Raw genomic sequence first — 16274 nt, 5'->3', positions numbered from 1 at the left:
GTCTTTCAAGACAAGGGCGCTGCATCCCACAGTGTCTCCATGACCTTGGCCTGCATGCTCTGCATGGTCAGAACCTTGCAGACACAGCGCAGCACAATGGGAAGCAGGTAAATTTCCTCGGTGGCTCACTGGGTTCACAGTAATTATCTTGGATGGATTGCTTAGATGGGACACTGGCCAAGAAAATGTCCAAAGACTGCTTGCTGAAACCCACTCCAACAGCATAACCACGTGGTCCCCAGAGGATAGATGTGCTGTGGTGAGGTGGCTGGGTGAGGGGGGGGATATGCCTACTGAATGACCGTGCCATCCTAATGGCCCCTTCTTGTGGTTGGTGATGGGTGTGAGGTTTGTGACTCTGGTGGAATGGTTTGTGAGAGGACTAGGATGTGTCATTACCTTCAAGGCTATCCATGTCAGCTTGGGGGAGAAACAGAAAATACAAGATTAATGTTAGATTGCTGAATAGAAGGAAATGAAAAACCAGAATCAGAACCAATGAAATGCCCAACCAAAGAAAGAAAGAAAAAAAGGCAATCTGACTATATTCATACCTTTCATCTTCCAAAATACTTGTCTTATATTTGCCAGTATTTTTTTTAAAATGCCTTCCATCTTTCTGGTTGTAGCCAACACTTCTTTGGGTGGAGATTAAAAAAAAACACAACTAACAAACTCACATTTTGGAATCAACTCCTGCTGTAATCAAAGACTTGAAACTCTGATTCTGAGTATCGCTCTTGCTAAAAAGAAGTCCTCTCGCCAAACAAAAGCCAGGATGGTTCCCAACAGGGACTGTGGTGTCAGCGTTTACACAATAAACCTTCATTTTCTGGGATCATGAACTCAACTGGCTATAAGCTGAAGACACTCCCCCCTTTCCCTTCACAATTAAGGCTTAATCCTAGAGAAACCTGAGAAAGTGGCAATCCACATGAGGCATCAAACAAATCCTGGAAATAATAGAACAGAATCCTGATATTCTGTGTGGCTGGTATCTACCTCAGCATTTATTATTCCTTAAACAAAAGTGTAAGATCTACCAAAAGCACAACCTAAAAAATGGCTCTACTAATAGGACTGAACTTTACTGTATGAACCAGTCAAAACGCAATTCGGCACTTTTTAATATCACTATCTAGGTGGTTAGAAAGGTCTAATGTTTACTTAATCTCTCTGAGTCTCAGCTTCTTCACCTGCCAAATGGAAATAAAATTGTTTACTTCAGATATTTTTGTAAGGAGAAAATGAAATGATGAGTCTGAAAGATCTAAGGTATATTAGGCGTTCTCTGAACAATTCCCTTCCTGTCTGATGGGAGCTCTGTGACCCTGCAGGTCATTTCACAAGCAGTAATACTGAACGAAAGAGTAATTCAGGTGCTCCTCTTACAACGCTTAACTAAGGAATGCTCAGTGTAAGATATTCTGGGCTTCTTTCCATTTTCAAAGATTTTTTTACAATTCTTCATTTTACACTGGGTAAGAAGAAGCCAAAAAGGAAAAGTGGCTGAAGGTTATGTGATGTGTATGATTCAAGGTCAATGATAACAACCAGCATTTACCTTCTCCCATCACCATACCAAACCTCCTCAAGCTCTTTAATTACTAATGAGCTTATAGGCAAAATGACTCACACAGAGTCTCACTTCAGACCCAATATCAGACCAACATTGCAGGAAGTGATACCACTAAGAGGTCAACAGTCCAAACAAAAATTATTTTGTGGCAGTAGCTGCAGACAGTTTTTTTGTTTGTTTTTCCTTTTTTTCCCTCTTTTGGAACATTTTCCTCCAGTCTTTAACCAAGATGACTCGAAGCCAGTCTTTGGGTCAGGCATCGGATGCCGTGCTCTCGGCCAAACATCACACAGGACTCCCCATGCCTGTTAGGATGCTGTGTGGGTAGGACACATTCACAAGCTGGCTCACCTGTTTATATTTTCTGTAACAACGCTGAATGACAGCTGCCGCCACTTCCTGCTGCTCCCGTAAGGGTCGGCCCTTCAGGGGAAAGCAAGGCAAGAAAAGAAAAAATGATACAGTATAAGAAATGCAGCTTTCCCATGACCTCAATGGAATGACCACTCATTTCATTGACTGTCTCAGAACTGAGACCTGAGGTTTACCAAAATATGACAAGCTAATGTCAGGATAAATTAAGAAAAATGAATTTACAGAATACCTTCTGACTATTCTGGCTTCTAAACAGAACTATCATATTTGGATGTTAGGAGGATTAAACAACAGTCGAAGGATTTAAAGAACTAGGTATTGTGCTATTTGTCTTTATAAGTTGTTGCTCTGCTCTGTCCTTCCTAAGACAACACTAAGTCCTCTACTTCTGGGTCAAAGACTGATGGCTTATAACACCTCCCTCTTGTTGTTGCTTAGTTGCTAAGACATGTTTGACTTTGCAGCATGATGGACTACAGCATGCTAGGCTTCCCTGTCCTTCACTATCTCTCAGATTTTGCTCAGACTCATGTCCAGGGAGGTCAAAGACTCCTCTGAGAAACTGTGGAAGGCTCTGGACCTTGCCCACCAAAAACACACATACAGACACTTCACCATAAAATTTTAGGAGTTCATGGGCAGCCAACAATCAGTCTCCAGGCCTCCAGCCAGAAACCCTCACTCCAGGTCATACATTCCTTGTGGCAGCGATGTCAACTTTGTATTAACTAAATAATGGATATCTATTATTACTCTGACAGTAAGTTCAGATGGTAATAACCATCGCATTACTGGTTAGTTTTATTCCACTAAAGTTTCTGACAATTCTTAATAATCTCATGTGACCTAATTGTAGAATCTTTATTTCAAATTATAAACTCAGAAATAAAAAGAAATGGCATATATTTTAGTTTGAATGAGTCTGACTTTTCCCTGATCACAAGAGGACTCTGTTGTCTGTTTTTTTGTTTTTTGTTTTTTTTTAAGAAGTTCTTTATTTTTGGCTGCAAAGCATGTGAGATCTTAGTTCCCTGACCAGGGATTTGAACCCTCGCCCCTCTGCAGTGATTAGGATAGAGTCTTAACCACTGGATCACCAGGGAAGTTCCTAGGACTCTTGTTGTCTTTTACCTTGTATTTCCGGAAAGCTGTCTGGACAAGCCTGGCCGCCTCGTAGAGCTCTCTCTGTTCGTGATCAGACAGGGTCAGCTGAGCAAATTCATTCTCCACCTTCTCACTGGTGGATGCACTCAGGAACTCAGACCAGTCTGCTGCAGAGGGAAGGCTGGGCTTCTCAAAAGTTATTTCACTGACTGGTGAGCCTACAGGGCTCAGGCTGGTATTAGAAGAAGGGGTGAGAGGCTCATTATATGCACTTCTGAAACAAAAGAAGACATGAGGGAGAGAGGCTGGTGATTGGTCTGCAGGATTCATCACACACTGGTCAAAGAGACAAGATGGTACCCACTGTGGATCATGAAGGATACACCTCTACTCAGTCCAGAGAGATGCTAAGGAGACTCCGGGTGTCCTTCAATTAGTAACTTCATGCTGAGCACCTGTTATGAGTTCAGTACTGGGCTAAGTACTAAACCCAGTAAGTCCACTATCCAACGTGAAGCTTCGGTTGAACTGGGGAGAACATGCTATGACACGTTACACTCTGCCGTGGCAAGAAAAATCACAGCAGAGGTGAGGAAGAGAGAGGTCCTTGAAAGAGGCAATGGAATCCATCCAATGCTTCCTTCCTTCCTTGATAAGGGCATCCACTACCCAGATCTCCTCAGATCCAATGGGTCTCCTGCGCCTCCAGGTAAATCCAGGAACTTGCCCTGGGGAGAGGCCCATGGACTTTACTGACCTGATCTGGGCAGCATTTGGCAGATGGTCTACGTCAGCCAGGTAACCGGCCAGCCAGCTCATGGTACTGCTAATGGTGGCCGCGTCTGTCCTTTCCAACGCCGGGGACTCCATGGGCACAAAGTTCTCCTGCTTGATCCGCTCAGGTGTGGCTTCAATGATGTGTTCTGCCAAGGTCATCATGTTCACCTGGAACCCGGAGGTCACAGAGCACTCAGGTTAGGATGGGGCCCTAGAAGCCAGCCAGGCCTACCTCCCACCCCCTACCTGGGAAAGAGAAGTGAAGGAGGGTGAGCTTACATGTCAGTCCAGTGCCCTCTGAAATTACCTAAAGGTTTTACATGATTCACTCACATGTGCTGAAATCCCAGATCTGAGGATCTCCAAAAATCAGCTCAGTCCAAAACCTTAAGTCTTTGAGAATATCTGGCTTATGCCTACTTTCTACACTCAGCTAGGATCAACTGATTAAGGATACTAAGGCCTGGGCAGTTCTAGAGGACGTGGTCATGTAATTATAGTGATATGGCTGGTTACCTGACCACTTGTTGTTTAGCTGCTGAATCGTGTCTGACTCTTTGTGACTCCCATGGACTGCAGCCCTCCAGGCTTCTCTGTCCATGGGATTTCCCAGGCAAGAATACTGGAGTGTGTTCCCACCTGACCACTACGCTCACCCCCCTCACTTTGTCCTGCCCAGGGAACCCTAGTTTTGTAGAGAGCAGCAAAGAGCCAAAGCCCAGGGGACAGCTGGTGACTAAGATAAGCCACCCGTCCTGATCCTCTTCTGTTTCCCACCTTCCTGCACCAAGGCGGGGATCTGTGACCAGCCTCTGGACAGGGAGACTATACACAAGTCTGCTGGGAGATATGTAGGCAGAGCTTGTGCTTTTCCCGGTGAAAGGTGCCCGATGCACCTAGCTCCGCCCCTCTTCTCCTGCTCTGACCTCAGCCGAGCTCAAGAAGTCACATTATGATCATAAAGCAACAGGAGTGAAGAGAAAAGCCAAAAAGAACAGGAAAAAAAAAAAAATCCAGGTCCCTGATGGCATTACTGAGTCACCAAACCTCTGGACTTGTACAAGAAAAAGAAATCACATTCTTATTAAGCCACTGGAGTCAGGCTGCTGACACAAGCATCCCAAAATAAATTCCTAACAGATACATTTAGGAATCCTCACAATGAGTCTAAAGTAGATCTATTCGATTAGAATCAGAGATACGAGCTTGGTTTTAAGTTTTCTTGCACATCTCTTGAAATTGGAAGTTGAAATACAGCAGTTTTTAAGTGAACTGAAAATGTTCAGAAATGATCTATACAAAGATGATTAAATGCTTATCTTACAATATGCGTGAACGTCACAAATATTATGCTGACTGAAAGAAGCCAGACACAGAATGTAACGGTTTATGATTCTATTTATATAACATTTCAAGAAGCAAAATTCTAGGGGAGGGAAATCAGATCCATAGGGCTGGAATGGGGGCAGAGGTTGACCACAAAGGGGCACAGGGAACTTCTGTGGGGAGAAGGAAGTGTTCTAAACGGGACTTTTGAGATGACTGTGAATTTTGTGCAAACTCACAAACATTCATTATGTTGAACACTTAAAATAAATGAATTTATGGTGTGTAAGTTATACCCCAATAAAACTGTTAAAAAATACTTATCTTGGGTAATTTTCGATATTGTCAACAAAGAATTGTAACAGGAATACAAATGAAAACATTTAGGGAAAAAATATCACAGCTTTTCTTCTCCTCCTACATTGACCGTCTTGATTGGTGACTCAAACAGGAGGAAGTAAGTCCTACCTTGATTCTTTTCCCATGAAAATATTAAAAAGTGGAATTTCTGGAGACTAAAGGTTATAACTATCTGTAATCACTCCTCTCCCAAATTCTCTATTTCATAAAACTGGGTTAGTATAAGAACACCTTAACATTGTAAGTGCAATACTCTGAGATACCAAGTAGATGATTTCTTAGTGTGACACCTACAAAAGGCAATGAAATTTAAATGACTTTAGGGCTTTTTATTCAAATGACATTGGAATTTTATTAAAATTCCCCTTGGGTTCTAATATATGAGCAGTTTTCACAAATGCGCTTGGATACCTCAGAACAATGATATGTATATTTACCATGTGTATTCAAACATCTACATAATTATACAATCATATATTAAGTATATATACTAAATCAAACTTTCTAATTGTATTGTCAATTTTTTTCATTTTCTCTTCACATGTACCTCAGCTGACAACTTTTGAGATAGTTGCGTTAGTGTCATACTATGATTGTGGTTCTGGTACCACATTTCTTTGTATTTATTTGCTTTAATATTTAGAAACTACGTTGTTAGGTGCACAATGGTTCATTATGGTCATATCTTTTTGATAAATTGTATATATGTAATATTTGCCTTAATTATACTTTTTGTCTTTTTTCTTTTTATACTCTTCTGCCTGTTACATCTTCACCTGTCACTTCATTTTCATCCTTTCTGCTTCATTTTAATTCTGTCTTTTACAAATAGTATATAATATACTTTGCTTCCTTTTCTTTTTATCCAGTCTGAGAATCTTTTAATAGAATTAACAGTTTCCAGAGTGGGAATGACTCATGTTTGAACATATTCCTATAATATTACGTTTCAGAGTATTATTTTTGTTGTTGCTTTTTTTCCTTATTACCAATTTCTGAATTTTTCCCAAGTGAGCCAAAATTTCTACCCCCCCCTTTAAGTGACTTAGAAACCCTGAGCCTGTTTTAACACTATCTACTAACTTGACATTTCTAATAAGCATATTTCAGTCCCTGGTTTTCAGGCCCAGTTCAGAATGTTTGATTCATGAGTGGCCCAAATGAAGAAGACAGTCCACTAGTCTTATACATAAGCCCAGACTTTGAATCAGTCACTGGTGAGAAAATAACAAGACCTCTAGGAAACTGGCAGTAAAGATCAAGGAAGTGCGGGTGGACGGGCCAGCCCCTGCAAGCTTACCTTCTCCACGCTCACCTGTATGTCATCCACGGCCTGTGGGCACTCCTCACCCTCTGTGCCATCACGGTAAGACCCCAGCTCAGCGTTCACCACCTCTCTGTTAGCCATCATCAAGACACTCATGGGTTCCCGTGGACGCACCTGTGAAGGTGTTGCATCCTTGCCTACACTGGTCCCCTTCGGATTTCCAGTCACCTGTACTGTAGACACACCAATGTAAAGATCTTTGGGGTTCCATTTTACTACCGGCTGGGATGCAGAGGCGTGGAGGAATCCTGCAGTCTCTGGAGTGGGAGGGGAGATCTCCCGGCTGTAGTCCCTCAATCCTTCACTGGGGCTGATTGTCTCGGGGACAGGCTGCTTAGAACTAGGGCTTTGCTTCCTGATATTTGGCTGTTCCAGACTCAGTGCAGTGGACAGCAGCTTCTCCTGCCTTGCCTGGAAGTACTCGGGGTTCAATTTATGCTTTTTGGGAGCTGGATAATCTTTGTGGCTCTCACTGCTGTAGTAATTAGAGGGTTCAGACCGAGGTCTTCTCAGCTCTGAAAAGTACAGTAGAAAGGACAGTCAGGACAGATGGTACAGTGAGGAATGCTAAAGAATTAACACGTTCTCTATGCCTGAGAGACACAGAGTGCAAAGCCAGAACTCAAGACGCATACCTAACGTTTACTTATTCCCCAGCAGTATATACTGTATTCAAATAATCCTCCTCCAAAATTTGTAGTTCTTTCTCACATTAACATAGTTTTTTTTTTCCCCACAGTTTTAGGGGTGGGATGGGCGAACAGGGTTGGGGGAAGCACTGGGCATTCTAACAGCTAAAAGGAAAACTAGAAACACTGAAAAGAAAACCCCAAACCCTTAAATGTACGTGAACATCCTACAGCCTTTTCCGAGGGTAGGGGCATGACAACAAAAGGGGAATCCGCCAAGTGCTGAGATGTCACCATTTAGGACTCTCACCTGGGTTGGTACTTGCGATGACAGTGACCCCTTTGGGTATTTCTGGGGAGTTGATGGCTTCGCTGTGCCACTGGCTCACCCAGCTCTCCGTGCTGGGCTCGTCGCCTGAAGGACAGTGAACTCTGGGGTTCTGTCCCAGCTGAGCCTGCTCATCCCTCTGCAGGTGCTCCAGACACTCTGCTAACTTCACGTGACCCCGCGACCTGGCAATTCCCAAAGGCAGCCTTCCTAGAGAGTCTGGAATAGAGATGGCCCGACGGTCCCACTTGTACAGCACGACAGCTGCTTCCAAGTGCCCGAGAGCACACGCCCACATCTAAAAAAACAGAGAGAGAATGCACTTCCTCAATATGAGTTAAAAAAAAAAATCCTATTTGACTTCTGCCACTGCTGCCAATTGACAAATTGGTCCTTGGCAGCAATCTCAACGGTGCCATAAAACATTTCCGTTACAAAGTGGCTCCGATATATGTCATGTATTAACAAGGGTGAACACAAAGGGAGCCAGGCATATCCCTATGCCAGCCCAGAAGAACAGTTTGGGGAACAAATGAACCCATTTCTTACCAGAGGAGTACAGGAGAAGTGGTCCACATTCAAGGGGTCGACCTCCAGTTCCAAGTCAATGCTGTCTGCATGCTTTGTGCTGGAACAGAGAGCATCACAGGTTACTGCACAGAGAATCAAAGTTAAAAAATACCACAACATTATAAAACCCACAGAGATGAAACCAAAGCGGGCAGCCAACATTCCTGATGGGAAGAAACAAAGTCCCGGGTTTCCTAGGTGGTTTGGATGCTCTGTTCTGCCAGGAGCCAGGAGGAAATGAAAAGTCCAAAGTTTACTTTAGCATCTCGCTCAGTACTTCTTGGGCAGAAGTTCACAGAACTTTGTGGAACTGTCCTCAGAGAGACTCCTTTGCTGTGAGGATCCCATCCTCCCTGAATGGCCAGATTTCCGTCCACTAGTGGACACACTAAGAGAAGTGCCTCCTGATGGGTGAGGAGGACACCGGCCTTACCGCCACTTGATGAGGGTCTGGATGAGGGTAGCGTAACCCTGGGCAGCGGCCAGGTGGAGGAGGGTCATCCCACGGAAAGTCTTTGAGTGGATCAGATGCTTGGACTTTGCCCAGCAGGCTCGGCTCATCATCTTCTCACACACGACAACCACGCGGCTCTCGAAGCAGCTGCCCAGCGTCCCGGGGCCGGACGCGCACTGCAATGAGACAGCATGTGTTCCGATGACTGGAGGCCCAAAGGCCCACCACCATGTCAGCCTTCAGATGCCAGAGGGGGGAGAAACTCTTTGTGATTAGCAACTGAAAACAGGAAGCATAGAACTGAAGATAAGGAGACATCATGAAAGGGAAACAGAACATGCTGAGCCCAGCTTAGCGGTACACCCACAGCCAGGCACACAGGAATCTTCCACAACTCTACGGGCATCAGAGTCTGTTACTGCAGCTGACAGTGTGATTGTGAACTCCGTGCTGATCCAGTCAGGGAAAGCATATACTATGAAACAACAAACAAAAATGTGGCCTAGCCTCTCGGGTGATGTAATTAAACACTGTAGACAGGAAACCGGCAGAGGAAAGCGAAGCAGGTAACTTTCTTAATGCTTCTAGGGAAGTGGGGTTAAGGGGGTGCTGCCTGGACCACTGACTCCCCAGCTCCTTCTGGAGAAGAACTGTCACTTGGGGATTTTTCTCCCTAAAGAAGAACTTTAAAATATCCAATGATATATTTGCAACTGCATGGATGGACCTTACAGGCATTCAGTGAAATAAGTCAGAGAGAAAGACAGGTATATAATGTATGTCACTTATATGTGGAATCTTAAACAAAAACCAAACACACATACACAGAAAGCCTTCTTGACTTCATGGATCCTGAGAACAGACTAATAGTTACATGCAGAGGTGCAGGGTAGGAGGTGGGAAAAATAGTGAAGGAGTCAAAAGATGCAAACTTTCAGTTATCAAATGAATAAGTCCTGGGGATGTCATGTACAGTATGGCAGCTAAAGTACATAACACTGAACTACATATTTGAAAGTTGCTAACACAGCATATCTTAAAGGTTCTCATCACAAGGAAAAAAATTATAAGTGTGATGACAGAAGTTAACTAGGCTTATCATGGTGATCATCTGGCAATGTACACAAATGCTTAATCATTTTGTTGCACACCTGAAACTAATATGATGTTATATGTCAACTATAGCTCAATTGAAAAAATAAATTAAAAAAATCCAGGAATAATCCAGTCCTTTATAGAAAGCAAAAAAGAGACTGGGGAAGGCATTAGAGACTTCCAAATTCAAGTGTTATTACAGTACTAACAACAACAGAGGCACATGGGAAAGAGAAATTCACTCATTTTAGCCACCTGGCTTTCTTCTCTTTGTTGTAGGGAAGTTGTACAAGAAGAAAAATAAAATCAAAGTTAGTAACCTCAACAGTTTATCTGAGTCTCTGTGATAGGTTTTTTTTTTTTTAATGAAATTTTATTCAGAATCCCCAGCATCTAAACAAATGACATTTTACTAGCCTCAAATACCATCTGTATTTGTCTATAATATTTTCTTTTTAAAAATTTTTTATTGGGGTGTATATTTTATTGGGGTATATTTTATTGTTTTACAATGTGGCATTAGCTTCTGCTGTACTGCAAAGTGAATCATCTGTATGTTTTTATATATACATATATATATATCCCCTCTGTGACAATTTTATGTTTCACAACTTCTCTCCCAAACAAATGGCACTCTGATCCAATTCTAATTTCTGGTGTTTTTTAAAGATTTTTTTTTGATGTGGACTATTTAAGTCTTTATTGAATTTGTTTCAATGTTGCTTCTGTTTTACTGTTTTGGTTTTTTGGCCGAGAGGCATGTGGGATCTTAGTTTCTTGACCAGGGATCAAACCTGCACCCCCTGCAGTGGAAGGTGAAGTCTTAACCACTGGACCACCAGGGAGGTCCTGTCTCTGGTCATTATTTTAAGTTATTTTGTCCAGTAACGAACCCCATGAAATACTGTTGTTCCTCACCGTTTGTTTTTTTTTAATGTGGAAAACAGACGCCTGTAAAAAATTTTTTAAATACCCAGAAAACAGCTATAATGTCACCCTCACTAGAAATGTCATGACATGTTAGAGGAATGTAGTCAGGCAACCCTGACCTGCTGCAGAATGGCCTTGACTCAAAAGACCGAGGCAGGGCTGCTCTGTATATACCAGGCAGACGCATTCGGGGCACGTGGAAGTCACCAGGTAAGGAACAAAAGGAATTTTTTTTTTTTTTTTGCATTAACAAGACCAGCTACATCTCTATCACATAAAGTGGAGAGATATTCCTTGACGCCAACTTAAACTGATGAAAGAGTATTCAGTAGCAGTTAATATGGGATCAAATAACAGGCCAGGGGCCAAACAACTGATCTATACAATGGACATTACACTCCAGTCCCTTTCTGTAGCCTTTGCCAGTGAAAGAAAAAGGGCTTTGTGGGACTCTCTTATTTTAGCCATGAGATACATAGTAAACAATGTTTACTTCTTTTTATAAAACAGTTGTATCAGGTGGACAAGAAGCCTTAATATTTTACTTTGTGCCAAGTCTTTCCTTATCCATTGATTTCTGAAGACAGGTGAGAAATAAGAAAATTTTCCAAAAAAGGTTGATATTTTTGGGAGGGTGGTGGTACCTTATGCTTTGTTTTCATCTATTACTAAAAATATTACTAACACTTTGACATTACAAGTCTCATAAAACTCAAAATGTTCACTTAAAAATGTGAGCGTTCAGGGAAAATCATCATCTTGAAGGGAAAGAAGGAGAATTAGGTAATGACTCATTGGGGAAGGTGATAAACCCCATCGGTCCCTCTACCTTTATTCTAGAGTCTCCTGGGAAAAAAAAATGTCTACCTAGCAGACTCTCCCAAAATGAAGCTCCTACAAGAAATTGATATAAAACTCTGAAGACTACCAGGACTCTAGTATTTGGTGATTTCCCTGTACCTGACAACACTAATTCATCCCTCATGGAATTGATGAAAAAAGCATCTGTGACAGTGACAGAATGTATAACGTTGTTCTATTGTTCTCTACTGAAAAAGCACAAACACAGTTTCTCTGCGCCCTGTTCCGATTGAACTCCCGGAGTTTATAAAAGTCTTATGAATTACTGAATTCAATTACGGTTTCTATTTATACTTAAGATAGAGATAGAACACAAGATACAAAATAGGTTCTAACTGGACTCTGAGCCCAGCAGATCTGAGTCATCGTTTGGCCTCTGTCCTGTCGCTGGATGCCCTCCCTCCTGCTGGCAGGTAACTGCAGTGACTTCTGAGATCAGTAGGTGATTTAAAGCTTAGGAAGGTGAACAACTGAGAAGGCCCGCAGTCCAAGGCTTCTTCCCTGTTGAACAGACTTAACTACCCAGAAGCACAAGGACTACAAGCACCCGGCCCTGCCTTTCGCCTCATCCAGGAAGCACGCCAGCAGAAGAGAAGCGGCTTGTGGCCGCCTGCCTCGCTCCCCAGTGCAGCGCGGAACGTCGGGAAGGCGGCGGTCCTCCAGGACTCACCTGGGCCTGGCCGCCTCCGTTGCTGCTCCCCGTGCCCCCGCCGCTGCTGCCTCCGCCGCTCCCCTGCTTGTGCTGCTGCGACCCGGTCATCTCTGCCATCCTCCTCTCCATCTGCTCCAGCCGCTCCAGGATGGACATCCTGAACTGGTTATCTAGGGCAGAACAAGGAAGGGTGAGGCTGTGTTCCGAAAGAAGGGGCATTAATCCGTGGCCCAGTCCAGCCTGTAGGATGGACATCTGAGACGGTCACTGACTCAACCCGATCACCGGGGTTTGTCCAGGCTGGTAGTGACCCTGACACCTCACACAAGACCGTACCGCTAACACGGTCCAAGTTCTCAACCAACGAAAGGAACAGAAAACCCCTTTCTGTCAAGGTTCTGGTTTCAGACTCTGGGACCCCATTTCTTTGTCAAATTCCCCAGTGGAAACCCTGAAGAGAGATCTGGTGGACAGGCCCCTAGAGCAAACAAATGAAATGAACACAATTTAAATCGGTAGAAGAAAGCAATCGTTGGGACTTCCATTGTGGTCCAGTGGTTAAGGATTTGCCTGGCAATGCAGGGGATGCTGGTTCAATCCCTGATCGGGAACTAAGGTCCCACCTACTGTGGATCAACCGGGCCTGTATGCCACAACTAGAGGGCCCTTGCATTGCACTGAAATATCCTGCATGGTGCAATGAAGATCCCTCGTGCCGCAGCGAGGACCCAAACAGCCAAATAAATAAATAAAATTTAAAAAAAAAGCTCAAGTTCTTCATTTAAAAATAAGAAAGCAAGCGATCACTGTGAGAAAGAAGAATATACACAAACCCACACACATATAGTTACATGTATTACATATATATGTTAAAGTCATATCTGTTTTACCCAAACACTGAAAAAAAAAATTTATTTTCTGATCCAGGCTCTAGCTGCAAACACACACACATATGACAGCTGGGATTAGGTAAGAGTTACGCAAAGCCCTGAGGCAGAATGTTCAAGGAGCAGAAGCCATTCGACTGGTCCACACCAGAGAGGCCAGTAGAAGATGAAGTTGGAGAGGTGAGGAAGGACCAGGCAGGAAACAGTTAGAACCTGGCTGTGCCATATGATAGTTGTATAACTCTAAACCAACTCTTTGGTGCCTCAGTTTCCTTAACTCTTAAATAGTAACGGTCCTTATCTCCAAGGGTTGCTGAGAGAATTTAATGAATTAACAGATTTGTAAATGCTCAGGACATGGTTAAGTCCCAGACAAGGGTGCCAGCCATCAGCATCATCTTGTGGCAAGGGAATAAAATATCTTGGGAAATTGATCAACCTGCTGTAACAATGTAGCTGTCACTCGAATTGCTAATGGAGGCACTATTTTCAAAACACAGCCATCTGAATCATGAAAAGGAGTATCTTGGAGAAGACATCTTTTATCAGCCTCCCTTGTCATCCAGATTATAAGTCCTGACACCAGGGAGTAAACAGTACTGCTCCACAACTAAGCCTGTGCCCCACAATGACTGAAGCTGAGTGCTGCGACCACTGAAACCCATGAGTCCAGGAGCCCGGGCTCCACCACGAGAAAAAACACAGCAATGAGAAGCCTGCACACCGCATCTAGAGAAAAGCCCCTGCAGCAACGAAGACCCAGCGCAACAGAAAAGGGCAGAGGGAACACTCCGTGCACTAGTCACCCATGAAATAACTTTAAAACATTGACCCGTGAACCCTCGTGACCATCAGGTGAGTCTGGTCTGCCGTCCTCATCTTACAGACCAAGATACTGAGGCATCCATGCATGCAAATAGCATCTGACTCTCTGTGACCCCACGGACTGTAGCCTGCCAGGTTCCTCTGCTCATGGGACTTTCCAGGCAAGAATACTGGAGTGAGTTGCCATCTTCTACTCCAGGGGATCTTCCCAACCCAGGGATTGAACCCATGTCTCCTAGGTCTCCTGCATTGGCAGGCGGGTTCTTTACTACTCAGCCACCTGGGAAGCACGACTGAGGTATGAGAAGACACTTTATCTATCGGTCTCCATGACTCAGAGCTTGGCTACCGGGTGCTAAAGTCAGGAAGGGAAAGTCATGGGAAGAGAAGACGCACAAGAGTTAGCTGATCTTACCCCAGGGAACAGAACTTTTTTCTCAAAGTCAAAAGGTAGTAAGCACCTGTTTCAGGGGCAAGTTTTCAATACTTAATGTCAAATTGATCTCACTTTCCTAAACCACAGAAGCAGGACAAGGAAGACTGCTTTGCAAGAACCGTGGTATTATTTTCTCAGTAAGCTATTTCCAGGAATACCACCAAAGGAAAAGTCTTCCTCTTTAAAAGAGAAAGGTGACATCTTTCCCCCCAATTTCATACAGACTGACAAACTCTGAGACCCCTCTAAGCATCTCAGTGGCATGGTCACAGACGGGGGCTCAACCCTGAATGAATATCTGCTTGTGATGCACGGGACATGGCTCGTCATCCTGGGATCACTGATGGGAAATTTCCGAGCTGGTCCCAGAACCCTTTCTCTATGCCTTCTCCACTAGAAAATGGAAATTTTGCAGAATGCAGCACTCCTCCATCTGAAGCCAACAGAAGACAAAGAATTTTACCTTTTAAAAGAACGTGAGCTCAAGCAGAGCAGCAACTATCCTTCAGGTATGTTTTTAAACTCTCCTTGCTTCTTCCTGATTCTGCCAGCCAGATAACCACCCAACTCTGAACGCATGCAGAGAGCCTCACGCAGACTGCCGAACCAGCTTAAATGTCCTGATGGTTTCTTCTGCCGGCCTGCAAATCTTGTCTCTTGAGTATATGTTTAGAATCTTCTCGCTTCTTTTGGAGCTTGGTTTGCACTGGTCTGGAGCGCGGTGGCCAAGATTAACATGCCATGTCATGCCAGCAGGGAGAAGGGCACGCCACGTGGCTGCGCTCTGCCTGTCGAGGTGGTTCTGTTTCAGCTGCACTGGTGACCGTGCAGATGCCCTGGTTTGCGCCCCCAGCCCACCCCTGTCCAAGTCCCTGCCAACGCAGCTGCCTGTCAAAACTGAATGACCCCGCACTCCCACTCCTGGGCACGGGTCCAGGGAAAAACACGATTCGAAAGGATACACGCACTCCAGTGTTAACCGCACCGCTGTTTACAATAACCAAGACCTGGACGCAAACTAAATGTCCATCAACAGAGGAATGCATAAAGATGTGGTACATATATACAACGGAATATTTTTCTCAGCCATTAAAAAGAATGAAGTAATGCCATTTGGAGCAACATGGATGGACCTAGAGAATATCATACTGAGTGAAGTAAGTCAGACAGAGAAGTATCATTCGACATCTCTGATATGTGGAACCTAAAAAGAAATTATACAAATGAACTTACAAAACAGAAAGACCTGCAGACTTAGAAAAATACCAACTTATGGTTGCTGGAGGGAAAGGATAGTTAGGGAGTTTGGGATGGTCATGCACACACTGCTATATTCAAAATGGATAACCAACAAGAACCTATTGTATAGCACAGTTTGGGGGAGAATGGATACATGTACGCTGAATCCCTTCCCTGTTCAACTGAAACTATCACAACATTGTTAATCAGCTAAAACCCAGTAAAAATAAAGTTTAAATTTTGAAAAAGAAAAATATATTAAGGTCGGGGGAAAAACACTAAGTCACCTGTGCCCTGGCTGCCCCAGGGGTCACTGGCTCCTGCTCCCAGACTGTGTGTGCAGTGCCGGCCCCACAATGGACTGTGAGTCAGCTCTCATATTATCAAGCTGTTCAAAGAAGCACTTAGTGAAGATACTCAGAAGCAGTTATTTATCTCTTAAGAAAACTGTATCATGCAGAAGGGCATCGCTGAGCCTACTGACTCCAAATGGGGGAGGTGGTGATGATTAAAACAAGAA

General features: G+C 43.8%; 1 protein-coding gene across 8 annotated transcripts in view; it reads right to left on the bottom strand.

Moving 5' to 3' along the window:
- Positions 1–16274, bottom strand: part of LOC122451780 (calmodulin-binding transcription activator 1) — a 664205-nt gene that overhangs the window by 20193 nt on the left and 627738 nt on the right. For 2 of the 8 annotated variants that reach the window (XM_043484680.1, XM_043484687.1), the window contains 9 exons: positions 12386–12537; positions 8809–9005; positions 8355–8433; positions 7788–8103; positions 6837–7363; positions 3816–4003; positions 3086–3332; positions 1931–2002; positions 400–420 (listed from right to left, as the gene is read on the bottom strand). In XM_043484680.1, the coding sequence (XP_043340615.1) occupies positions 400–420; positions 1931–2002; positions 3086–3332; positions 3816–4003; positions 6837–7363; positions 7788–8103; positions 8355–8433; positions 8809–9005; positions 12386–12537 (1799 nt within the window). The remainder of the gene's footprint in view (positions 1–399; positions 421–1930; positions 2003–3085; positions 3333–3815; positions 4004–6836; positions 7364–7787; positions 8104–8354; positions 8434–8808; positions 9006–12385; positions 12538–16274) is intronic. The other 6 variants (XM_043484684.1, XM_043484683.1, XM_043484682.1 and 3 more) reach the window with 3 other exon arrangements.

Source organism: Cervus canadensis, chromosome 13 (genome assembly GCF_019320065.1).
Source record: "Cervus canadensis isolate Bull #8, Minnesota chromosome 13, ASM1932006v1, whole genome shotgun sequence".
NCBI lineage: Eukaryota > Metazoa > Chordata > Mammalia > Artiodactyla > Cervidae > Cervus > Cervus canadensis.
This window is presented reverse-complemented; position numbering and strand designations above follow the sequence as displayed.